We start from the raw sequence: 21,046 nt of genomic DNA, 5'->3' as shown, positions 1-21,046 counted from the left end.
AAGATGGGTGTTCATTCACCTGAAACCTCATCGCCGTAGCACAAGACCAAAGCACTAAGGGGGAGGTCGCCAGCTACAATTCCTCCTCACTGAGGAAGAGCAGCACTAGTCCCAAAGGCTCACTGAGGAAGTAACTTCATTCCAACACCAACACCTCAGGAAACATCCATATGAAGCACCCAACAACACAATCCATGGGAAGGTAACCAGACTGTATAACTCCCAGGAGAGCTTAATGGGCCAGACTGATTTAATTTCACTCAATAAAAGTAACAAGCTCTGAAAATACTAGCACACAGTAGACTTGATCTTTCCTGACATCTATACTTTTGGCAGCCCACATGCAATGCTAGTGTGAGCCAGTGAAACAAAGAGTCCTGAAGACTCACAGCCTTTGGGGACTGTCAGCAAGAAAGTCAATGCCATGGGCAGGCTGGAACCCAGACTGGATCTGAGCTGGAAAGGCTGAGAGACACCAGCACAGAGATTCTCAGTTATCAACCTTAAAAGCTTTTAACCATTTGAGAAATAGTTATGAATTTCTATTCTGTCCAAGATTATATACAAATCACAAAGCAAGAAACTAAAGACCAAAGCAAGAAAAAGGAGAACTAAAGCAGAGATGAACGCAGCCAGAAAGTAAAAGACAAAACTCTAAAGAGAAAAATAGCCAAAGGGCTTAGAGAAGACAAATGCTAGCATGGCAATAATTTCAACTAGAGATAACAGTGCTTGACTAGTCACTCAGGTCTGCTATCCAATTAAAAGCAAAAGCAACGCAGGGTGTGGCAGCACACCTTGGCAATCCTGGCTACTCTGAAGGATGCAGCAGGAGGATTACCAAGCCAAGCACAGACAACTTACTGAAGGCCCATCTCAAAATTTAAAAACAACTGAGGGTATAGCTCATCGACCCCTGGATTCAATCCTGGTACCACAAAAAGAAAAGTAGTAACAAACAAATGACATGAAGAGTGAAAAACTGTGGAAGAATAGCAGGAAAAAAGTGCGTCCGTGCATCCCCCAGAATGAGCAGCGACCTGGGCAAGAGCACAAAGAAGTCTTCCAGCCTGGAGCCGGCGCGCCTGCAGGACCAGAGCTACAGTGCACTTGTCGACCACAGTACTGGACCACTCAGGTGGGCACTGGGAAACGGTTCAGTCAGACCCACACCTCACACCCAACACAAAAATGAATGCCACATGGACCTGAAACCTAAGTGCAAACAGAAAACCTAAAACAAGTTCAAGAAACACAAGTAATTTCCTTCACAGGCTGGCTAAAACAGGTTTGCAAGACTCAAGTCCAAATTAATTTTTTTAACGTACTTAGTATAGGGCCTCACTACACAGATCAGACTCATAGTGATTCTCCTGTTTTTAGCCTCCCAAGCGCTGGGATTACAGGCATGCGCCACTATGCCCAGTCTCCAAATGCAATTTTAAATACACATGTGTATGTCAAGCACAAAATAATATACCAAAACATGTCATAAATGTACCTATACTTAAATGATAAACTGAGAGAAAATATTTACAACATACATCATAAAGTGCTAATATCCCTAATATATAAAGGTGTCACTGAGATGTGTCTCAGCAGTAGACACGTGTGAGGTTCTGTGTTCAATCCCCAGAACTGGGAAAAAAAAAATCATAAAAATTAAGGCAAAAAACAACTAAAAATCAAATGGAGAAAAAGAAAAAAAAAAGTTTAAAACAGATGAGTAGACAACTCAAAAAACATAGCATTGGATATACAGTTCAGCAGTAGAGCACTCACCAGCATGTATAAGCCTCTAAATGTATAAGCCTCCAGCACCAGAAAAACAAAAAAGAAAGGATACTATACTTCCTGCCTTTGGTATAAGAAAGCAAAACAAGAAGATCTACATGGTTAAACAAGGAACAAATGAGGTGACCGAGTGAGGTGGAAGAATAAGAGGTCGTGACATGTCTGCGGGCAGACCTTTTTCAGAGTGCTGACATCTAGAACCATGACAATGTTTCACAGACTAAGAAAACAATCCACAAAGATGAATGAAACTGCTAATGATTTACAAACAGAAACAAATGACTGTTTCAAGTAAAAAATACAATCACACTGACAGAATCAAAGAATAGAACCAAGTAACTTCTAATTGCAATACCTTGAACATTTGTTCTCCATAAATACAAAAGGAATCACAGGCAATCTTTGAATTCTAGCTGTATTTGGAGGTTTGTTTCTACACTGATGGGGTTAGTGTCTGTTACTTCTCTCTTGCTGGGACAAAATACCCAACACCCATGGGTATCAGATTCCTCACTAATGGAGAAGAAAGACATAAATGTGTAACAGAGGAATACTAGAAAGAAGCTTGGTGTTTGGGGTTAGAACTGGAGAAACCCATATAAACTGTACTTAACAACATGAGGGCCGGCAAGACAGCTCAGTGGAATAAGCACCTGCTTAGGCAAGCACAGGGACCAGGATTCGATTCCCAGCACCACATGCTGTGCAGGCCCTGCTTGCCAGGCACTCTGAGCCAGCCACCAAGACTAGGCATAGGGGCACATGCCTGTAATCCCAGTGCTGGGAAGGCTGAAAACAGTATGATCATTACAAGTCTGAGATGAATAGTGAGACCTTATACCAAAAACATTGTTTTAAAACAATAAAATAAAAAAATAGGAACTTGACAAAGGGTCCAGAAGCAACAAATCCCAGTAGCAATGAACTCATTTACTGACCAGGTCTTGGTTTCTTAATACCATTCTCCAAAAAAAGGAACTGGAACTCTTTAGAGAAATGTCAGATTCCAGAGCGGGGCAGGGAAAAGCACAAAATAATCTTAAAATGTTGCAGCCACAGAGTAAAAACTGAAGCAGTGCTTCTAATGATAGAAAACACATCAAAAGTGCACAGGAAAGCTGGCCATGGTGTCTTACACCTGTAACCCCAGCACTAGGGAGGCTGAAACAGGAGGATCACTAGGAATTTAAGGATAGCCTGGGCTACAAAGTGAGCTCAAGACCAGCCTGAACTGCATTATGAGACCCTGTCTCAAAAAGACAAAGAAAAAAAAAGCACAGGAGCCAGCATGCAGGGCTTCCACCAATGAAATCTAGACAGTGAACTACAAAGTAAAAAGATGGTAGTAATTGGTTACAACCCACTATAGAGAAAAGAAAATAGGGAGCATTACAGAAGTGACTATAAGACAGGGAGGGGACTTCCAAAATTCTTCACTGAATGCCAGAGCAAAGGGTACATACAAGATGAGAAACGAGGTTTAGTAGTCTCGAAGTATTTTCTCTCAAACTATTAATTACAAAGAGAAAATAGTAATGTGGAAGTAGAAAACCCTAGCAGACTCCAGTTTAACCAGCAATCAAAACATCCAGCTCCAATAATGGGACAAATCACTGTCATGTGCCTCCTAGGACATATATGATGAGCACAATACCGATCTGGCCCCTCCCTCATTTTGCCAAAATGTATGACCTCATAATCATGAAGCAACTTTCTAGCAAACTCAAATCAAGAAGGTTCTACAAGCCAGACATGGTGGCACATGCCTGTAATCCTAGCATGTGAGAAGCTGAGGCAGGAAGATCACTGCGAGTTCAAGGCCAGCCTGGGCTACATAAGCAAGTTCAAGGCCATTGTCTTGAACATAGTAAGACCCTGTCTGAAAAAAAAAAAAGTTCTACAAAATAAATGGTCTATACTCTTCAAAAATATCAATCATCAAAACAAAAACAAAGGAAGGCTGAGAAAAACTATTTCGCATTAGACAATATGAAGTTGATATGGAAACCACATGAAATATATGACCCTGGACAGGATCCTGGGTCAGAAAGGAGAATTGCTGTCTAGGAACAGCTGGTCGAATGCAAACGGGATCTGCATAGTGCAATTCTCTGATGCTAACCATTGTTAACCACTGCCTTTGTGCTGACCTTGTCCTTAACAAATGCACGCTGAGCATCAGGACAGGCACCAGGCATGATGCTCACCCCAAATTACATTCCTCTTGTCAAATCTCATTAATGAACGTATCTTGCTATACGAGAATATTCTGCTATATGGCATCTAAAATAAGTTGTGAATTTCATGGAATGCCTTTTTGTGGTTGTGGAACTGCCCACAAACCTCCAGGCTGTCTGCAACAGTACTGCTATATTGTCTCTTCCATTTTGAAGCAATTAACAGACCTGCTGTCAAGACTGTCATTACTGATGAGAATACAAGAACACTGTGTTCTAAATAAGGTGCTGGACTACAAGGCACGCTGCTAATATAGGATAGTGCTAATCACATATCTGATAAGCAATATATAGAATATAAAAAGCACTATGACAAATCAATAATAAGATACTCCAACTAAGAAAAGGATAAAATATGTGAACACTTTTTTCAAAGTATGCATACAAATGAACAATAAACACTTGAGAAGATGTTATGCTCAGCAACTCTGAAATATAGCTCAAAGGCGCTGCCAGACAGCACATCGTGCTCACCAGGATGCTAGAACCAAAAGGGTAATGACTGCCAGTGTGCATGGGAAGACCTGGAGCTCACACGTTACGGTGGGAATATACAGGAGGGCAGCCACTTTTGAAAATAATGGACAGTTTCTCCGAAAGTGAAATACTGAATTACCACATGACCCAGCAATTTAACTTTCCAGACATCTACAAAAGAGAATTTAAAACACAGGTCCACACAAAAACAGATACTGAGGCCAGACATGGTGGTGCATGCCCATAATCCCAGCACTCAGGAGGCTGGGGCAGGAAGATCATTGCAAGTTTGAGACCAGCCTACAAAGTGAGCACAAGGCCAGCCTGAACTAAATAGGAAGACCTTGTCTCAAAAAATACCAAAAAAAAAGATACTGAAGAGTCCACAGCATCATTATTCATAACAGCTGAAAAACAAAAACAATGCAGATGCCCTGTTCAACTGACTGAGTGGATAAAGGAAATGCAGTGTGTTGAGGTAGTGGAATATCATTCAGCAATAAAAAGAAATAAAGCACTGAAGAGGCCAGTCACAAAACATCACATGCTGCTTGATGTACTGAGTATGAAATGTGCAGCACAGACAAAGCCATGGTGAAAGAAAGTGAAGTACTGGCTCCCTGGAGCTGGGGAGGAAACAACGGAGCATGGCTGTGCGTGAGTACAAGGGCCTCTCACCAGCGTGACGGGTGGCCCTAAAATTACCTGTGGGGATTGTGGGAAACTCCTAACACATTAAGAACTACCAAAGTACACATTTTAAAAGGGCGAAATCTATTAAAGTTATTTTTTAATAAAAAAAAAAAAAAAGCCTAAGAACAGTGCTCTCACATAGTAACTACAAACTGTTAATTTTTATTATGGGAAGAATAAAAGTCCCCTCAACACAAAAATGGGGAAACAAATACAAGTCAAGTGAAGTCAGCCAAAAGACTGTTTTCCTTGAATTAAGTACTTGCTGAATGTACACAAAATGTTCACAAAAAGGAGGAAAACAGGTTTTGAGAAAAAAAAGCCATTCTATTTAAAATGCAGACTGAGAACTCAGAAGCCTCGCCTCAGTGCTGCTGGATGGTGAGAAGCCCAGTGGTTCCAGGCTCTGGCTGCCCTGTTCAAAGAGCTGGAAGGGACAATGAGTGTACTTCAAAATACAATGCTTATTAAAAATTAAACAAGAGAGAGAGAGTGAGAAAGCTGGGAGCAGTGGTGCATGCCTATAATCCCAGCACTCAGGAAGTTGAGACAAGAGGATCACTCTGGCCAGGGAATTGCTCAGTGGTATAAGCACATGCTTGGCAAGCACCAGATCATGAGTTCGATCCCCGGTACCAGGTGGGGAAAAAAGAACATCACTCTGAGTTCAAGGCCAGCCTGGGATACATAGTGAGTTCAAGACCAGCCTGAACTAGAAAGCAAAGCCTTGTCTCAAAAAAAAAAAAAAAAAAAAAGGAAAGGAAAAGAAAAGAAGAAAATAAGTGAAAAAGAAATGAAGTGTAAGAAGTAGTAAAAAGAAAAAGAAGTGAGGTTATATTTCTCACGCAGGACAGGCCACTGTAAGAACAAGAGGGCAGCAGTGCCTGAAGTCAATGGTCAACCTCTTTTATATCCTCTCTCAACTTCAGATCTAGGCCATCAGAAGTTGTTCTTCACTGCATCCTTTCCAAGACAAACAGGTCATGCCATACTATCCAGTCTCCTCCTACCTCTCCTGATCGACAGGCCACGCCCTATTGTCTGGCCTCTTTGCCATGCCCAAATCTCCCTCCTCAACCAGAAGTGATGGGAGATGCCTTGTCCTTGAAATGAGCAATAAAGCAAGCACCCAACAACTCTTCTGACTTTGGAAAAGTTGTGGGGAAAGCAAGCAGGAAAAAAAAAAATCTAAAACAGTTTTCCTTTAACTATTATATCCACTGAAAACCAAAAAAAAGGGGGGGGGGGCCAGGGAGACGGCTCAGCACTTCCCTGGCAAGCGCAAGGGCCTGAGTTCAATCCCCGGTTCTGCAAAAAAAAAAACAGAAGTGTCGTAATTTTATGATAGTTTCATGTGAATGAGTTTTCTGGAGGGCTAATCACACCTGACAGAATGTTATCTATTCAGACTCAGAGGCTGTGGAGAACCACATCTCACTGCTCCTAGGAACTGTGAAAGATTCCTTCCCAGGAGCCTTGCTATTAACACCCCCATGAGGGTCTGTACAGCAGCGATGGGGTTACCTGAAAGATATCTAAGGACCCAGCAGAGTGCCCAGGCCCAATCCAGAGGCCTCTGCAATATGGGGTGGGGGGAGCCTGTGGAGACAGCAACCAGATGTGGATAAGAACAGAACTCAATCTCCTTTCCTCGCTTTCCCTTGGCTAATGTGAGTAAAGTCCATAATATTCTCATTTAGGCCCACTGAAGAAGATGCCCTCAAAGGCCCACACAGCAAGTATTTGTGTCCTTTCCTATAGCTTTCCCTTCTGTACTAGAAGCCTGACATATCCTGAATGACAAAGCTTCACACAATCATCCTCACCTCTACCTTCAGTACTCTAAACTCAATTTCATCTCTACACAACTGGTTTTGAAAGCCTTCAGAAATGTTTTTAAAACATTTTTATCTCAACAAATAACTGATTTATTTTTCGTCAGAAGAAAATCAGACTTTTTGAAGTAGCTCTCGGCCCTTGTACACAGTGTATGTGTCCAATTCCCCAGTAAGTAACATGAGCGACACACTGAAATTCAGCCTTTTCATCAGCTGAGGCACAGTAACCCAGCTCCTTGGGAACAAGGAGCCCTGCCTCAAATGGCTTTGTCAGCAGCCATTCGGGTCTCCTGAAAGCAAACAGCATTTGTCATGTTTTCTCTATGCTTCCTACAAGCCCTACCAAGAAACTTAGCCACCAGCCTACAGAAAGGACTGGACCCAAGTAAGAAAAAGAAAATCTGCAAACCTGAGGCAACTCCATTTCAAAATCAATGCACACAATGAGATGGAACCAGATGTCTGCGCCATGAAGCCTGTGTAAGCTCGGCTGCCTCGTCTGTATTCTTCCAAGGAAAGAGTATGTCATTTTTCTATTATTTTGTTGTTCTTTCTTATTAAGTCATAAAATAATAGAGCTTATCATAAAATAATTAAGCAACGTAATAAAACAGACTTTTGCTATATTAATTACAGAAAATATTAAGAGAAGGGAAAAACCCACCTGTGTAAAAAATATGAAATTTCTTGCCCTATTACAAAGTCATATGCAAAATGCTATAGGGAACTGGAATTGTTGCTGAGAAGAGCGTAAGCCATAAAATCAGAGCAAAATCTTCAAAATTAATAGGACATGCAGGCTTAATGCATTCAGAGAATTAAAGGCACAATTTTCAAATCATTCACTTAACCATGCTAGGGGAAAATTTTTCCTCTTGAACAGACAACATAAAGCAAGAGGGTGCTTCACCAAACACAGACCAAACAATAATCAGGCTTTTAACAGTTCTGATTTAAAGCAACTTAAATCAGAACGGTCCAAAGATCACAATCCAGAAATTTTCACCATTCATTCACGCCACCATGGAACAAGCACTTAAAAAATAAATAAATAAATAGCCAAAAGAAAAACTAAGCACAGAGATCATGTACCTGGATCAATGAGAACTTCTTGTGCCCCTGGAAGAAAGAACAGATTATGGCATTTTATTTGGAAAACAAAAATGCTTTTTTAAAGATAACTAATACACATTTCATAATTCACTTAGCCTTGAAAAATCTGAGACACTTGTATCTCATAAGAAAGGCAATTCTGAGTAACAGCAGTAGTGTTCTGCTGCAGAACAAAAGAAGAGCTATTACTCATGTCCTACCAAGTGTGAAGTACCTCATCTCCTTCTCATCTCACTTTCTAAGATCATGCTCCTAACTCTTCTTGAACAAGTATGGGAATTTCTCATTTCCACAATTAAGCCAAGTGACAAAGGAATATTACTTGTGGAAATATCTGTCAGCACCCTGGAACTTGGGGAGAAGGCTATATGGACTTAATGCACTCCCCTAAGACAATCAAGCTCCATCTCTGTCTCTGTGGGGGGGGGGGTCTCAATCACTGAACAGTTTCTTGAGCTAAAGATTTCCAATGTTGAGAAAGTAGCTTTGGAATTAGTTTAAAATATAAAATGATTAATTTCATTATCATCAAGAAGCTTATGAAAATTTTTATCATCTGCTAAACTACCCAAGTATCAGAGAGATCTAATTAGCCTTCAGTTTGTAATATAATTTCCCATCATAGCAAAACACACCCCAAGAGCTACCAACTACAGCAGCCATGCATATTATTAGGTATTATCATTTGTAAACAGGGCTGGGAAGATGGCTCAGTAAAATGAAGCACTTGCCTGGCAAGCACAAGGTCCTGAGTTCAATCCCCGGTTCCGCAAAAAAAAAAAAAAAAAAAAAAAAAAAAAAAAAAAAAAAATTTGATTGACCTTTCCTTTCTTTTTTTGTTTTTTTCCCCCTAATCTTTAACCCTCCTAAATCTCCCCTGTGGCTTTTGGTAGAAAAAAAAAAAAAAAAAAAAAAACCCTTATTCCATTTAAAAAAAAAAAATCATTTGTAAACAGCTTAGCAAAAAAAAAAGCTTAGCAAAATTAAAAATCTATGTGTTTTTTTTTTCATGTACTACCCATTAAAAAAAAAAATGACACAAGAATTAAAAAAAAAAAAGTCACAGGTCTGTCCTGTTACAATTCTATATATGGTTAGATTTCTAAATTTCTTTGTAAAAATATGTAAATGCTTATTTCTACTTTTTTTTAATTATTTTTCCTTCATATTCTGTAAGGACTTAAAGTTCAACATACCAATATTTGATGGAAAATAATTGTTCCATGATATGCCAAAGATGTTTGATATTTAGACAGATAAGGTAAACTGAACTGCATATATTGCAGGTTAATAATAAGCTTCTCTTCTGGAGGGTTAACAACCTCAGTTAGCAGTTCAAAATTGGAGAAAAGGAAGGGCTACAAGGTCAGCCAACATTTTGGCCCTAGCCTTTCAAGGTCAGTGAAGACTCGGGACATCAGAGAACCTGTACTGCAACAACATTAACTCAGCTGTGCTCCAAATAAGATTATGGAGCCAAAGAGGAATGTGATTGATGATGTATATAGTGTGCCTGGGGAGAGTCACATGGAGAGAAAAAACACTCTCCCAGGCTTTCACAGAGAGCAAGTTGGTCAAGCAATGGCCATGACTCATCCTCATGGCTAACACTGACAGACAAAGGATCTACAAAGTATGGTACAGGGCTACCGGATAAATCCTGAGGGTACTTGACTGACCTTATCAGATATAAAAATTACATTTCTTGCTATATAGATCTTGCTTATCTTGGTCCTAACCATCCAGCAGAAAAGTATAAAAACAAGGTATATAAAGTAAACCCATATTAATATGATGTGCTGTAAAAGGCTCATCAATAACTTCTGAGGATAACCCACTAATATTATAGACTGCTAGACAGAGTTGGAATGCTTAGCTGAATTCAAACACCTATAGTATTTTGATGCCAATAGATTATTCACCTCTGACAGGACTAAACAAAAAAAAGGGGGATACAAAGGAAGGATCGTTCGGTATTTATATATACAAAATAGTTAGGATAGATATACAGCTACTTTTGCTCAATTCAATGAGAAGAGGTGTACTAAGAGTGTTTGGACAGGATATCTTGTCTGCTTCTTGTACTATGGATAACCACTAAGAAGATAACAATGTACAATGTATTGATTATCGAAACTGTCCTATTAGTCAGCTTTGAAACTGTCTCACTCATATTTATTTCTCAATAAATTTTTTTTAAAAATTTGTCTTACTAAAGTAACATACTTACTAAATTGTATCGAGAATAAACCCTATGATTATTACACTATTTAAGAGATATTTTGTATATAGCAATCTCTATTTTAAAATACAGACTAAAAACCATTACAGTCTATAACCACCATTACAATTTAAAAGAAAAGAAAAAAAAAAAAAGCTGGGCACGGTGGTGGCACAAACCTACAATCCCAGCAGCACTTGGTGGGCTGCGGCAAGAAGAATGCCATCAGTTCAAAGCCAGCCTAGGATACATACTGAGACTCAGTCTCAAAAAAAAAAAAAAATTAAAAGAATAAAGGGAAAAAAAGTGTTTTCGGGGAACAACCTGCTCGGGCCCCCCTCCTGTCCCTCTCTTGGTCAGGAGCTTTCTTTCCCTCAATAAATATATTCTGCTCACAACCTACGTTTGTTCCTAAAATTCATTCTTCAGTTTCAGAGAACACGGACTCGTCCAGGTCAGGTTTCTCCACAGAGCATCTATCTGATGAGCTAACACGCAGTATTCTGCCTCCTGCCTGCACCCGAGCTGCGGCCCCTTCTTCCCTGGCTACATCCTGGCTCCTGCTGGGACTTTCCATCCCTCCCCAGCTGCCAGAAGCTCCCAAGGCCACCTTCTGAGAAGAGCAGCAAGAGTGCCCTTACACAGATGTCAGTTTCAAGGAAAGAGAAAAACACAGTCAACTAGCGGAGAATAAAAAGAACCTGAAAACACTACACAGAGAAAGGAACCTGGCAGTTAGAGGCTCATCCCTCTTGGTCAGAGAAGTGCTGGCACTGGTATGGGTTTGTCAGTGAGGCAGATCAGATTCCAATTTGACAGACAGCCAATCAATGAAACAGACACACCTGCACAGCTGGAACTGGAGGATGAAGATACAACTGACGTGTTCCAGCAGCAGACAGGAGGTGTCTACTAAAAAGGGAACCTGCAACCACTCCAAAACTCTGTTCTTACAGACCAAGAATACATTCTCAATTAGAAAACTGCAATTTGGTTCCACCACATCCTGATTACTACAGTACAGTTTTCTCTATTCTTTCCTTTACCCCTTCCCCATTCCTTTATTGTACATAAAGTATCCGGTGTATGTGCACAAACATATATATATATATATATATAATTTTTTTTTAACTAAATGGCCAACAGTATGTTTTGATTGACATCAAATGGAGATGAGATGGGGATTTACTGGTTCTGTGAAAATAATCCCCTTTCTCCATTAGTGGAATGCTCATCAGCTCTTATCTTTATAGTCCAGTAAGTTATTTTGCTCTCATTGTTTTAACAGAAAAGACAGTAACATAAAATTCCTTGCATACTCTGTTTGATTGAAGAATTTTAATGTTTTTCATTTATCATTGTAAAACCAAGGACAATTTTATAACTTTTTTGTACATACCTGTTACATGTAGGGCAATCTGTCTTTAAGCAGGAGTAAATTACTCTTTGAAAAAAGAAGAATCCTAGATAGTTTTCCCTTTAAGTGTCTTGTTGTTTAAATAAACTTCTTGTTAAAAAAAAAAAAGTGGGGCTGGAGAGATGGCTCAGTGGTCTAAAGCACCTACTTAGAACAAGCTTGGCAAAGCACAGGGACCGCGGTTCGACCCCCCAGCACCACATGCCAGCCAGCCCCGCCCCCTGGTGGGCTGAGCTGGCCACACACACACACATACACACACACACAATAAATAAAAAAAAGTAAAAAATAAATAAATTAAATAAATAAATAAATAAATAAATAGTGGGGGCCAGGGAGATGGCTCAGTGGAATAAGGGCTTCTCTGGCAAGCACAAGGGCCTGATTTCAATCCCCGGTTCCAAAAAAAAAAAAAAAAAGCTCAAGGCCAGCCTGAATTGTTAAAAACAAATAAACAAAAAAAAGTCAATGATTAGAAAAATATTCTAGGGGCCAGGAAGATGGCTCAGTGGAATAAGTGCTTCCCTGGCAAGCGCAAGGGCCTGAGTTCAATCACTGGTTCCGAAAAAAAAATAAAATATACACTTTGGGACACTGAAAAAAAAAAAAAAAAGTGTTTTCTATCTCCCCTCAGAAAACTCTGTTCTAAGTATGAGGGAAAGTTCCCTCAGGAGTCACCCAGGATGCTCTGCTCCAAGTCTAATGAAGGAAATCCTCTCAGGAAGCACCCAACACCCAAGATGCTCTGCTCTAATCTAATGAAGGAAGTCCCATCAGGAAGCACCCAGAGGGCAAGCCAGATAGCTCAGTGGACTAAAGCACCTACTTCTGTAGAGCACAGCGGCCGGGAGTCAATCCCAGGCATGCAGTGCAGGCCCTGCTCCTGGGGCGCACGCAGATGGCAACTGAGAATGGACCTGCTGGCACACGTGTAATTCCAGCACTTGGGAGGCTGAAAATAGGAGAATCACTACAAGTCCAATCTACGTAATGAGACCCTGTAGAGCCTGCAGACTCTGTCCTAAATTCATTAAAAAAAAAAAAAAGAAAGAAAGAAAGAAAAGAAAGCACCCAGAATTCTCTGTTCTAAGACTGATGGAGATCTCCCCAGAAAGCACACAAGACTCTTGCTCTAGTCTGATGGAGAAGGTCTTCTCAGGAAGATCCTCTTTGGTTTAAAGTTGACACAAATGGTTCAGTTCATCTAAATTTGGGAAACAGTTCTAAGATACTCGTACTACATCCATAAATTCATGGACAATGTGGCTTTGTCAGTACCAAGAGTGACATTTCAATTCTCCTTCTGTCTAACTGGCAGGTGAAGAAAATAGTGTTGTTGTTGAGTAAGAACACCCCAGTTAACAAGCATTTAAAAAATCACAAAGGGGCCAGGGAGATGGCTCAGTAGGATAAGCGCTTGACTGGCAAACACAAGGATCTGAGTTCAATTCCCGGTTCCGCCTAAAATAAATAAATAATAAAAAATCACAAATACTGATCAACAAGTAACTCTGTGGCTTCAGATAGGTTAAATAATAACTCTCCAAGGCCCACATCACCACTGCCATGGCTAATTATGCTACAGGAGCTACTGACCTTCCCCAAATGTCCACATTCTTTCTTCTTCCCCCCCCCCCGTATTTAGGACAGGGTCTACAGGGTCTCACTAGGTAGATCGGACATGGTGATTCTCCTGTTTTCAGCCTCCCAAGTGCTGGGATTGCAAGAGCATCACCACACCCAGTCTGGCATGCCAGGATAGAACCCTGGCCGCGGCACTCTGCCTAAGCAGGTGCTTTAGTCAGCTGAGCTATCAGGCCAGCCCCTGTTCACTCTCTTCTTATTTGGGTCTTTCTTCATTTAACTGCTTCTTCTTATTTTAATTCCAGGTATTACCAAACACTATGAAATGATATCTCTGCACAATGTAGTAGCTAAAGCATATGAATCTTTCATGAGTTGATCACTATGAACACTTTACACACACCTTGTCTAGTGCTCATAACTACACAAAGCTGACACTAACACTTCACAAATGACAGGGAAACCCTCTGAGAAAAAACTGAGTCTGTGCACATGGCTCAGTGTAGCACCAGCATTCAAAGTAAGTCAGCAGGACTAAAATAACTAGGCTCTTCTCCAGATACCAAGTGGCCGCCTACTAGGGACATACAGGAGGGGATCAACCCTCGAGAAACTTAACACTCTTTTCAGCTCTACGACGCTCAGAGGCGGTTTCTGTAACTTCTATGAAATCATGGCTATCTGGTTTCTAATACTGGAAGAAAAGTCTAATTTCACCACTGCTTTCACAGTTTGCCCGAAATTCTCAAATGAGATTACAGAACAAAATTAAGATATAACTAGATACTTTTTACAAGCATACAGGTACAAAGGATGTCAAGGCATTCTAAACCTTGCTTAAGTCTTCGTTTACAAACAGGAAAACGAGGTATTTAAAAAAAAAAAAAAAAAAAAAAGTGGAACAGCGCCACCTACGGCCCAAAATGTCTTCCAAAATCATTGAAAATGCAAGAAAATGAACTGCCTCAAAATAAACAAGCATCAGCAGAGATTTATAAATAGGACGCTCAACGGCCACAGCTAAAGCTTAGCCGGCACATGAAGAGGTCCGTTTCAGGAAGGGATAGTATTCAGTACGTAATTTTAAAAGCTTAACACTCTTGATATAAACAAAAGGGAGGCTCAAAGAAACTGATGTGATAAAAGGAAAGATCTTGCTGTCTGGTCCAGCCTGCCTTAGAGGAAGAAAAGGTGAGGCCCGGGTATTCGCTCCTCTTCCATTCATTTGTAAAGCTTCCCAAAGTCTTTGTACTTTGCCCTGTACCAGAAACCAACGGCTCTGCAGGAACCCTGCAGTCACAAAGCCATGTCTGTATTCTGAGCAGCAGATAGCTTTGGTAGTGGGCATAATGCCTCCCAATGGGCTGGGAACTACAAGTCACACAATTGTGTGGAGAAACAAAAGTGTTTATGTACATGTTAAAACAGGGAGCCCTACTCAGTGACATTCCCTTTTATTCCCTCCATAAAGAAAACGTAATAGATGTTAAACCAACACTTTTATCTCTTTAACCTATTAAGGCATAGAGAAAAAAAGAAATCAAACTTTTCTTCAACCACAAAAGAGACAAGCTTATTGCCTGTACGTAGTTCAATATCAATTGTTCCAAACTTAATGGCTATGGTCAAATACTGAATGACAAATAACTACTAACTTAGAGGTTCTTATGGATTAACTATATAGCAATATAATTTGAGTTGTAAAAATATATATTAGTACAAATAATCTTTAAATTCTTCAGCCTTACATAATTTAGCTATTTGTATATTACCAGAATGTACATATACCAGAAAGATACTGATTTCATGAAAACTTCATACTGCATTTCAAAATGTAGTAACCGACCTTTATCACTTTAAATGTTACTTATAAATATAAGTATCCAGTGTGCAACAGAAATAAATTATCAGCTTCATTATTGAAAGATGATGTTTTATCCCAGTCTGTCATTTGACAGGTGCTTTATGGGGCATCCTTAGAAGGTTGTACACTTGGTTTCTTTCTAATTCTTGCACTCATACGATGTTGATGTATATCATCCTAACCTTACAAATAAAATGAATGCAAGCTGTAAAAAAACAAGACTGAGTCCCCAAAACCTTAAAATAAATATTTGACATTAGGAAACAAGACCATGGATTTTTACTGCCTCTCAAAATTCACTAACTTAATCTTTTCTTCATACTGAACACTAGACAAAACCAGTTCAGTCTGTGTAATGTTTTCTCTTAACAAGCATCACTAGAAAAAAGCAAACTGCAAGTCATAAGCAACAGCTGGATTTTTTAAATCACTTTCTCTGTAATCCTCTTTAATGTGTTGTTTTCTTTGCTTACAAAGGAAGTAAAATACCCACTTTTAGGTTGCCACCTGAGAACACAACATTTCTGAGGAGACCCAATTTTAACATATGCCATTCTGCCTTATCTTTTCACTGACACCTCTGTCTTTTAAGGCCTTGTCAGATTCAGACCACAGCAATCTATGGTTTATAAACTCAGCAAGCAGTCAAGGGGAGCTGGCTACAGAAGCAATTAAGAATGCACACTTTACAGTCAAATCCACCCAGGCTCACATCTAACCCTGCCACTCACCAGCTGGAGGATCTGGGGCAAGCACCTAGCCTCAGTCCCCTCACATATGAAAGGAAGTACGGGTACCTAGCCCAAACACCTGCTATGAGGTGGACCACGGGTCAGGAGGTGCTGCCTGATTCCTACCTGTCGTGATGATGAGGTTCCCTCCAGCCCAAGGTGAGGCGCAAACTCAGCTGGCTGAGCACTGCTGAGCCACACCCCGACCCTGCCTTAGCATCTTGGGGTGAGAACCACTAGGTTCAGAGAGACCGAAGAGCAATGACGTAAGAAGCATTTATGAGTCAATAACAGGCATTTCCTTCTGGACTGATTGCAGGATGTCCTATTAGTTCTTTAATAAGCTAAGTTTTGCCTATCAATTATAGACATACAGGTTCATACATAAGTGGCCAGAATAAAGAATTAGTATAACCAAACTTTCAATATCACAAAAGTAAAATTTAAAGAAACAAAATGAGAATTAGAACAAAAAGAGGCAAGAAACAACCAGCCAAATACCTAGGTGGACTACAGCACCTGCTTAGGCAGAGAGTAGCGGCTGGGGTTCAATTCTGGACATGCCGTGCTGGCCCCGCCCCTGGGGCATGCTGAGAGGGGACTGAGACCGGGCATGGTGGCATGCACCTGTAATCCCAGTGCTTGGGAGGTTGAAAACAGGAGAATCACTATGAGTATGATCTACGTAGTGAGACCCTATAGACCCTGTACTAAATACATTTTTTTAAAAAGGTGGCCAGAAGTACAGAATGGCTTTTTTCAGTTAAGATACCTCAATTCTAAGGAGAAAAATATTCCCCTTTTTTTTTTTTTTTTTTCGGAACCAGGGATTGAACTCAGGCCCTTGCACTTGCCAGGGAAGCGCTTATTCCACTGAGCCATCTCCCGGGCCCCAATATTCCCCTTTCTTAGAAGAAAGGTTCTTGACAACTAATCTGGATCTGAGATGTCCAGAGCCTTTCAACAGTGTTCCTACATTCATAATTGTACTAGGCAATTATTATTAACAATATTATTAATAATAACAGCTTCTAACATCAAGTGCTAGACTAAGAGTATTCTGGGTCCTAGTTTATTTACATATCTTACTCAACTTTCACAATAATCCTGTGAGTGGGGACTATTATTATCTTCCCCATCTATAGCTAAGGAAACTAATGCACAAAGAGATTAAACAACCTGCCCCAAGTCATACTGACAATAACTGACATCTCTATCTCTGCCATTTGCTGCTGAGATTTTATTTCATGAAATAAAAAGGGGGACATTAAATGGTTTGCCCAGTCTCCACCTCAGAGAGTATATGCCATGAACTTCTGAGGTCAGATAAGGGTGTAACCACAAACTGACAAAGTTTGACAATAACATCACAGATGAGACCGTGCAGCTGTCCATGAGATTCAGCCTGCTGGCACGGACATGGTGCTGTGCTGACTCTGGGGTGGTCGGGCCACGTCCTAGAGCCTCGATGATACTTACTAGATCTTTCTCAAGGGTATCTTCAATACTAAAAAGCTGCCAAGATTTTTACACTACACAAATCTAAACAAAGACGTTTTTCTCCTTTAAACTATATTTGCCTACATTCACCAAGGGAAAAAAGAAATACCATTCTGAAAAGTTTCTAGACTTGCTAATCACATCAGTGGGACAGCTGTCAACTCTTCAAACCACCACCACAACAAAATCTTCAGAAAGGCCCTCCCCTTGACTGCAGAGACTTTCTTTTAAAGAAAATCCAGGACCTGCTTTCATTTCTCTGCTTGTGTGAGAGATGTTAGGATCTGGAAGTCAAACAGAGAAAATAGCAACTCTTAAAAAGCTATAGTGTCATACCAGAGACAGAGACTACGACCACATGGAATAAAGTGGGCTGCTCATAACAGCCTGTGGGTCTCAAGGGAGACCAACACCAGGGGGCAGAGAGCAGACATTCCTCTTCCCAACTTTCCCACTCAACACTGCCTCTCAACGGGCCTCATCTTCCTCTCAGAAACCAGCAGGAGAACTTTCCTGTGGAAGAATGCAACAGCATCTTCAGGGAACATGACGGCTCCATCTCAGGAGCTGCACATGGAAGGCACCAGGATCCACACGGCGTGCCTCAGTCTCTCATTCACAGAAGTAGGCTCTGCACTCTTTGTTGATGGTACAGAGATAATACAATTCAGAGGAAAAGACTCAAGTGTGTTGATCCAACACATTAACTACTACTTCTTTCTGTCTGGGAGGAAAATGTGGATTTACTCATTGGAAAGTATACTTAAAAGTCACATTGATCAGAAACACTTACCAGTTTTGTTCTGGACCTTGAGGTCTGTAACCTATGCAACTGATGACTGTCCCTGGCTGCTACTAAAGACAAGTTCATTCAAGGTGCAAAAGGTTCAAGTTCACTAAATGTTTTCACTCTTCATTGTGGCTAACATACATAAGCAAATTAAACTTAACTCAATAAGAGAAATGTATTAACCAAAAAGACAAAAACAACTCAAAGCCTTAAATTAGCTGTTAAAACTCACTTCTGGAACCAACTTTATCTAGTATATAGAAATGATGAAGAGACCCAGACAGATCCTTGAGTCAGTTTCCCTAAGGTTCCAGAAACAACCGATCACCATAAGCCACCACAAAGGCTAAGAAAAGACAAGGTCTCATGTACAAGACTTCAGACACAAGAGATTTCATACTTTACGCAAACATCATTCAGGCCTAGCAAAAGCAATAAATTCCTCATATTTTTTATTTTTGAAAACTTCCAGGAAGCACAAGGCAAGGAAAAAAAACGCAGCACTCACCTGGCCGATGTCGGTTGGCCGCTTCGGCAGGGAGGGAGCTGCCCTGGAGCCTCCGAGCCCCGGTCTTTCCACCTGTTCCACCGGGGTAGTGGTAAATGACAGATGCTGAGCACAGCCCTTCCAGGGCAGCTGGACAGTAAGAAGAAGAAAGGAAGAGCTACGTGGCTGATCGGATACTTTTGTGAACACCCATTTTTCCCCGAAACAAAGATAAAACTTAAAACATCACTTAGCTTTGTTACACACAGAAACTGACCACCTAGCTTTCCTAGGTGCATGGTGGGGCTGGAAGCTCAGAAAACTCATAAAGTCCCAGGTCTCACCAAGGGCCTGAGTGCACAGATAAAGCCCCTCCCACTCTGTTGTTTTATCCCCAGAACAGCATTTTTTATAGATACCACATGGCAGGTGCAGTGCCAGATTCTAGAGCTAGAGATATGGGGCAGAAAATGTTCTACATCGAAAATACCTAGAAGAGCGCCGACGCAGGACCAGAACATCGGTTCACCTCAGGCACCCTGCCTGCTGCAAGCATTCCAGACCCAATAGCAGCTCCCTAACAGGGAGGGCTCTAGCTCCACCTGTCTGCCTGGGGAGTCAGAAAAGGCTGTTCTTCCAATAAGGCTTTCTGGTTTTTTTCTTTCAATTAAAAAAAATGAGATACAATACACATACAGTAAAATTTACCCTCTTGAGATACATAATTCAGCAGTTTCTTGCATATTCCCAGTTGTACAACCATTACTACTACCTAGTGCCAGAACATCCTCATCACCTTAAAAATTAGCCTGCTGCCATCAGCAGTCACTTCTTGCTCCCACTCTTCCCAGCCTGCAACAACACTGACCTCCCTCATGCTTCTAACTGTGGCGATCTGGACCTTTCATATAAATGAAATTATACATTATGTGGCCTTAATACAAATTTTTCAAAGTCCATTCCTGTTGCAGCAACACCAGTATTTCATTCTTTTTTTTTTTTTTTTTTTTTTTTTTCAGTACTAGGGATTGAACGCAGGACCTTGCACATCCAAGGCAGGTGCTTATGCCACTGAGCTGTCTCCCAGCCCTTCATTTTTATGCCTAAATAATACTCCAACTCTATGCACATACTACATTTTGTTTATTCATTCCTCACCCGATGGATGAAGTCTGGAAAAATGCGTATAAGAGGTGAAGGGGCAGGCAATGGCGTCCTAAGCAGAGGGCAGGAGGCGCTGAGAACAGAAGCAGCACAGGGAAGAAAGCATGTGTCTCCTTCAGAGGACACAGCTCAGGAGGGGTGCAGGACAGGCAGCAGGCAAAGTCAGCAAGTGACACTGGGCCATGGTGACAGCAACCAATACGGGCTGGCCTGCTTTCCCTTCCTCACCCCTTCTCATCCCCCAGCAATTCTCCCAGCTCAGAAGGGAGCTGCAATCCTCCCACCTCAGCCTCCCAGAATGTGAACATTATAGGCGGACAGCCCTATGCCCAGGCCATCACTCTTTCTTTTTTCTGTTGAGACAATGACATATCTGATCATCTCCAGACACGCTTACCCCCAAGCCACAGAAAGTCGTTCACAGAGCGCAGCAGCTCTACTGCCATGTGGTAGTGCACCAAGGAGTCCTGCAGCATCCCAGCCTGGAGGCACAAATCCCCTACGTGCTTCCGCATGCGTCCTTGGCACCGCTTCTTGTAGTGTCTAAAATCAAAGCACAATGGAAATGTATCATTATTACTACAAGACTCTCACCCTAAAAGCACATTGGCTAAACATTATTCAATTTTCCCCTTACTGAAAAAAAATAAAGCTAAGAAGGCAGCTTTAGGCTCTAAAATTGAAAGCCAGCAACAATCATTGCCAGTTATGTTAGCTGGAGGGAGCCTGACTTCAAAAATCTACTTCCAAGAGGCTTTTTAAAGGTAACAGGGGGGCTGGGGATTTGGCTCAGTGGTAGAATGCTTGCCTAGCAAGCCGGAAGCCCCAGGTTCGCTCCTCCCACCAAAAACAAACAAACAAACAAAAAAACCTCCCCTAAAAAAAAAAACCTCCCCTTAAAGGTAACAGGTACATTGGACTTCTACATCTTAGACAATATTTAATAGGATTTCCTTTTCTGATTTTTCAGTTGCAACATTAACACAAGAACGTTCATTTCAGCTTTTTTAAAAAATCAATTACCTTCCACTTTCTTAACTAATGATTTCACTTAACTTTGAAACTATTATTATTTTATGAAGAGATCTATGCTTCACATTATTAGTCAGCCATTTGGCTATAACAGGACCTTTAGC

At 40.9% G+C, this 21,046-nt stretch overlaps 1 protein-coding gene across 5 annotated transcripts in view; it reads right to left on the bottom strand.

Annotated features, from left to right (window-relative positions):
* Trappc9 (trafficking protein particle complex 9) overlaps positions 1-21,046 on the bottom strand; it is an 847,990-nt gene that overhangs the window by 815,543 nt on the left and 11,401 nt on the right. For 3 of the 5 annotated variants that reach the window (XM_023723940.1, XM_023723939.1, XM_004638932.2), the window contains 3 exons: positions 20,308-20,453; positions 18,768-18,896; positions 8,132-8,158 (listed from right to left, as the gene is read on the bottom strand). In XM_023723940.1, coding sequence (XP_023579708.1) covers positions 8,132-8,158; positions 18,768-18,896; positions 20,308-20,453 — 302 coding nt within the window. The remainder of the gene's footprint in view (positions 1-8,131; positions 8,159-18,767; positions 18,897-20,307; positions 20,454-21,046) is intronic. The other 2 variants (XM_023723941.1, XM_004638931.2) reach the window with 1 other exon arrangement.

The sequence above is a fragment of the Octodon degus genome, unplaced genomic scaffold (genome assembly GCF_000260255.1).
Source record: "Octodon degus isolate 3935 unplaced genomic scaffold, OctDeg1.0 scaffold00104, whole genome shotgun sequence".
Classification (NCBI taxonomy): domain Eukaryota; kingdom Metazoa; phylum Chordata; class Mammalia; order Rodentia; family Octodontidae; genus Octodon; species Octodon degus.
Note: the sequence above shows the minus strand (reverse complement) of the source record. Positions and strands in the feature narration are given on the sequence as shown.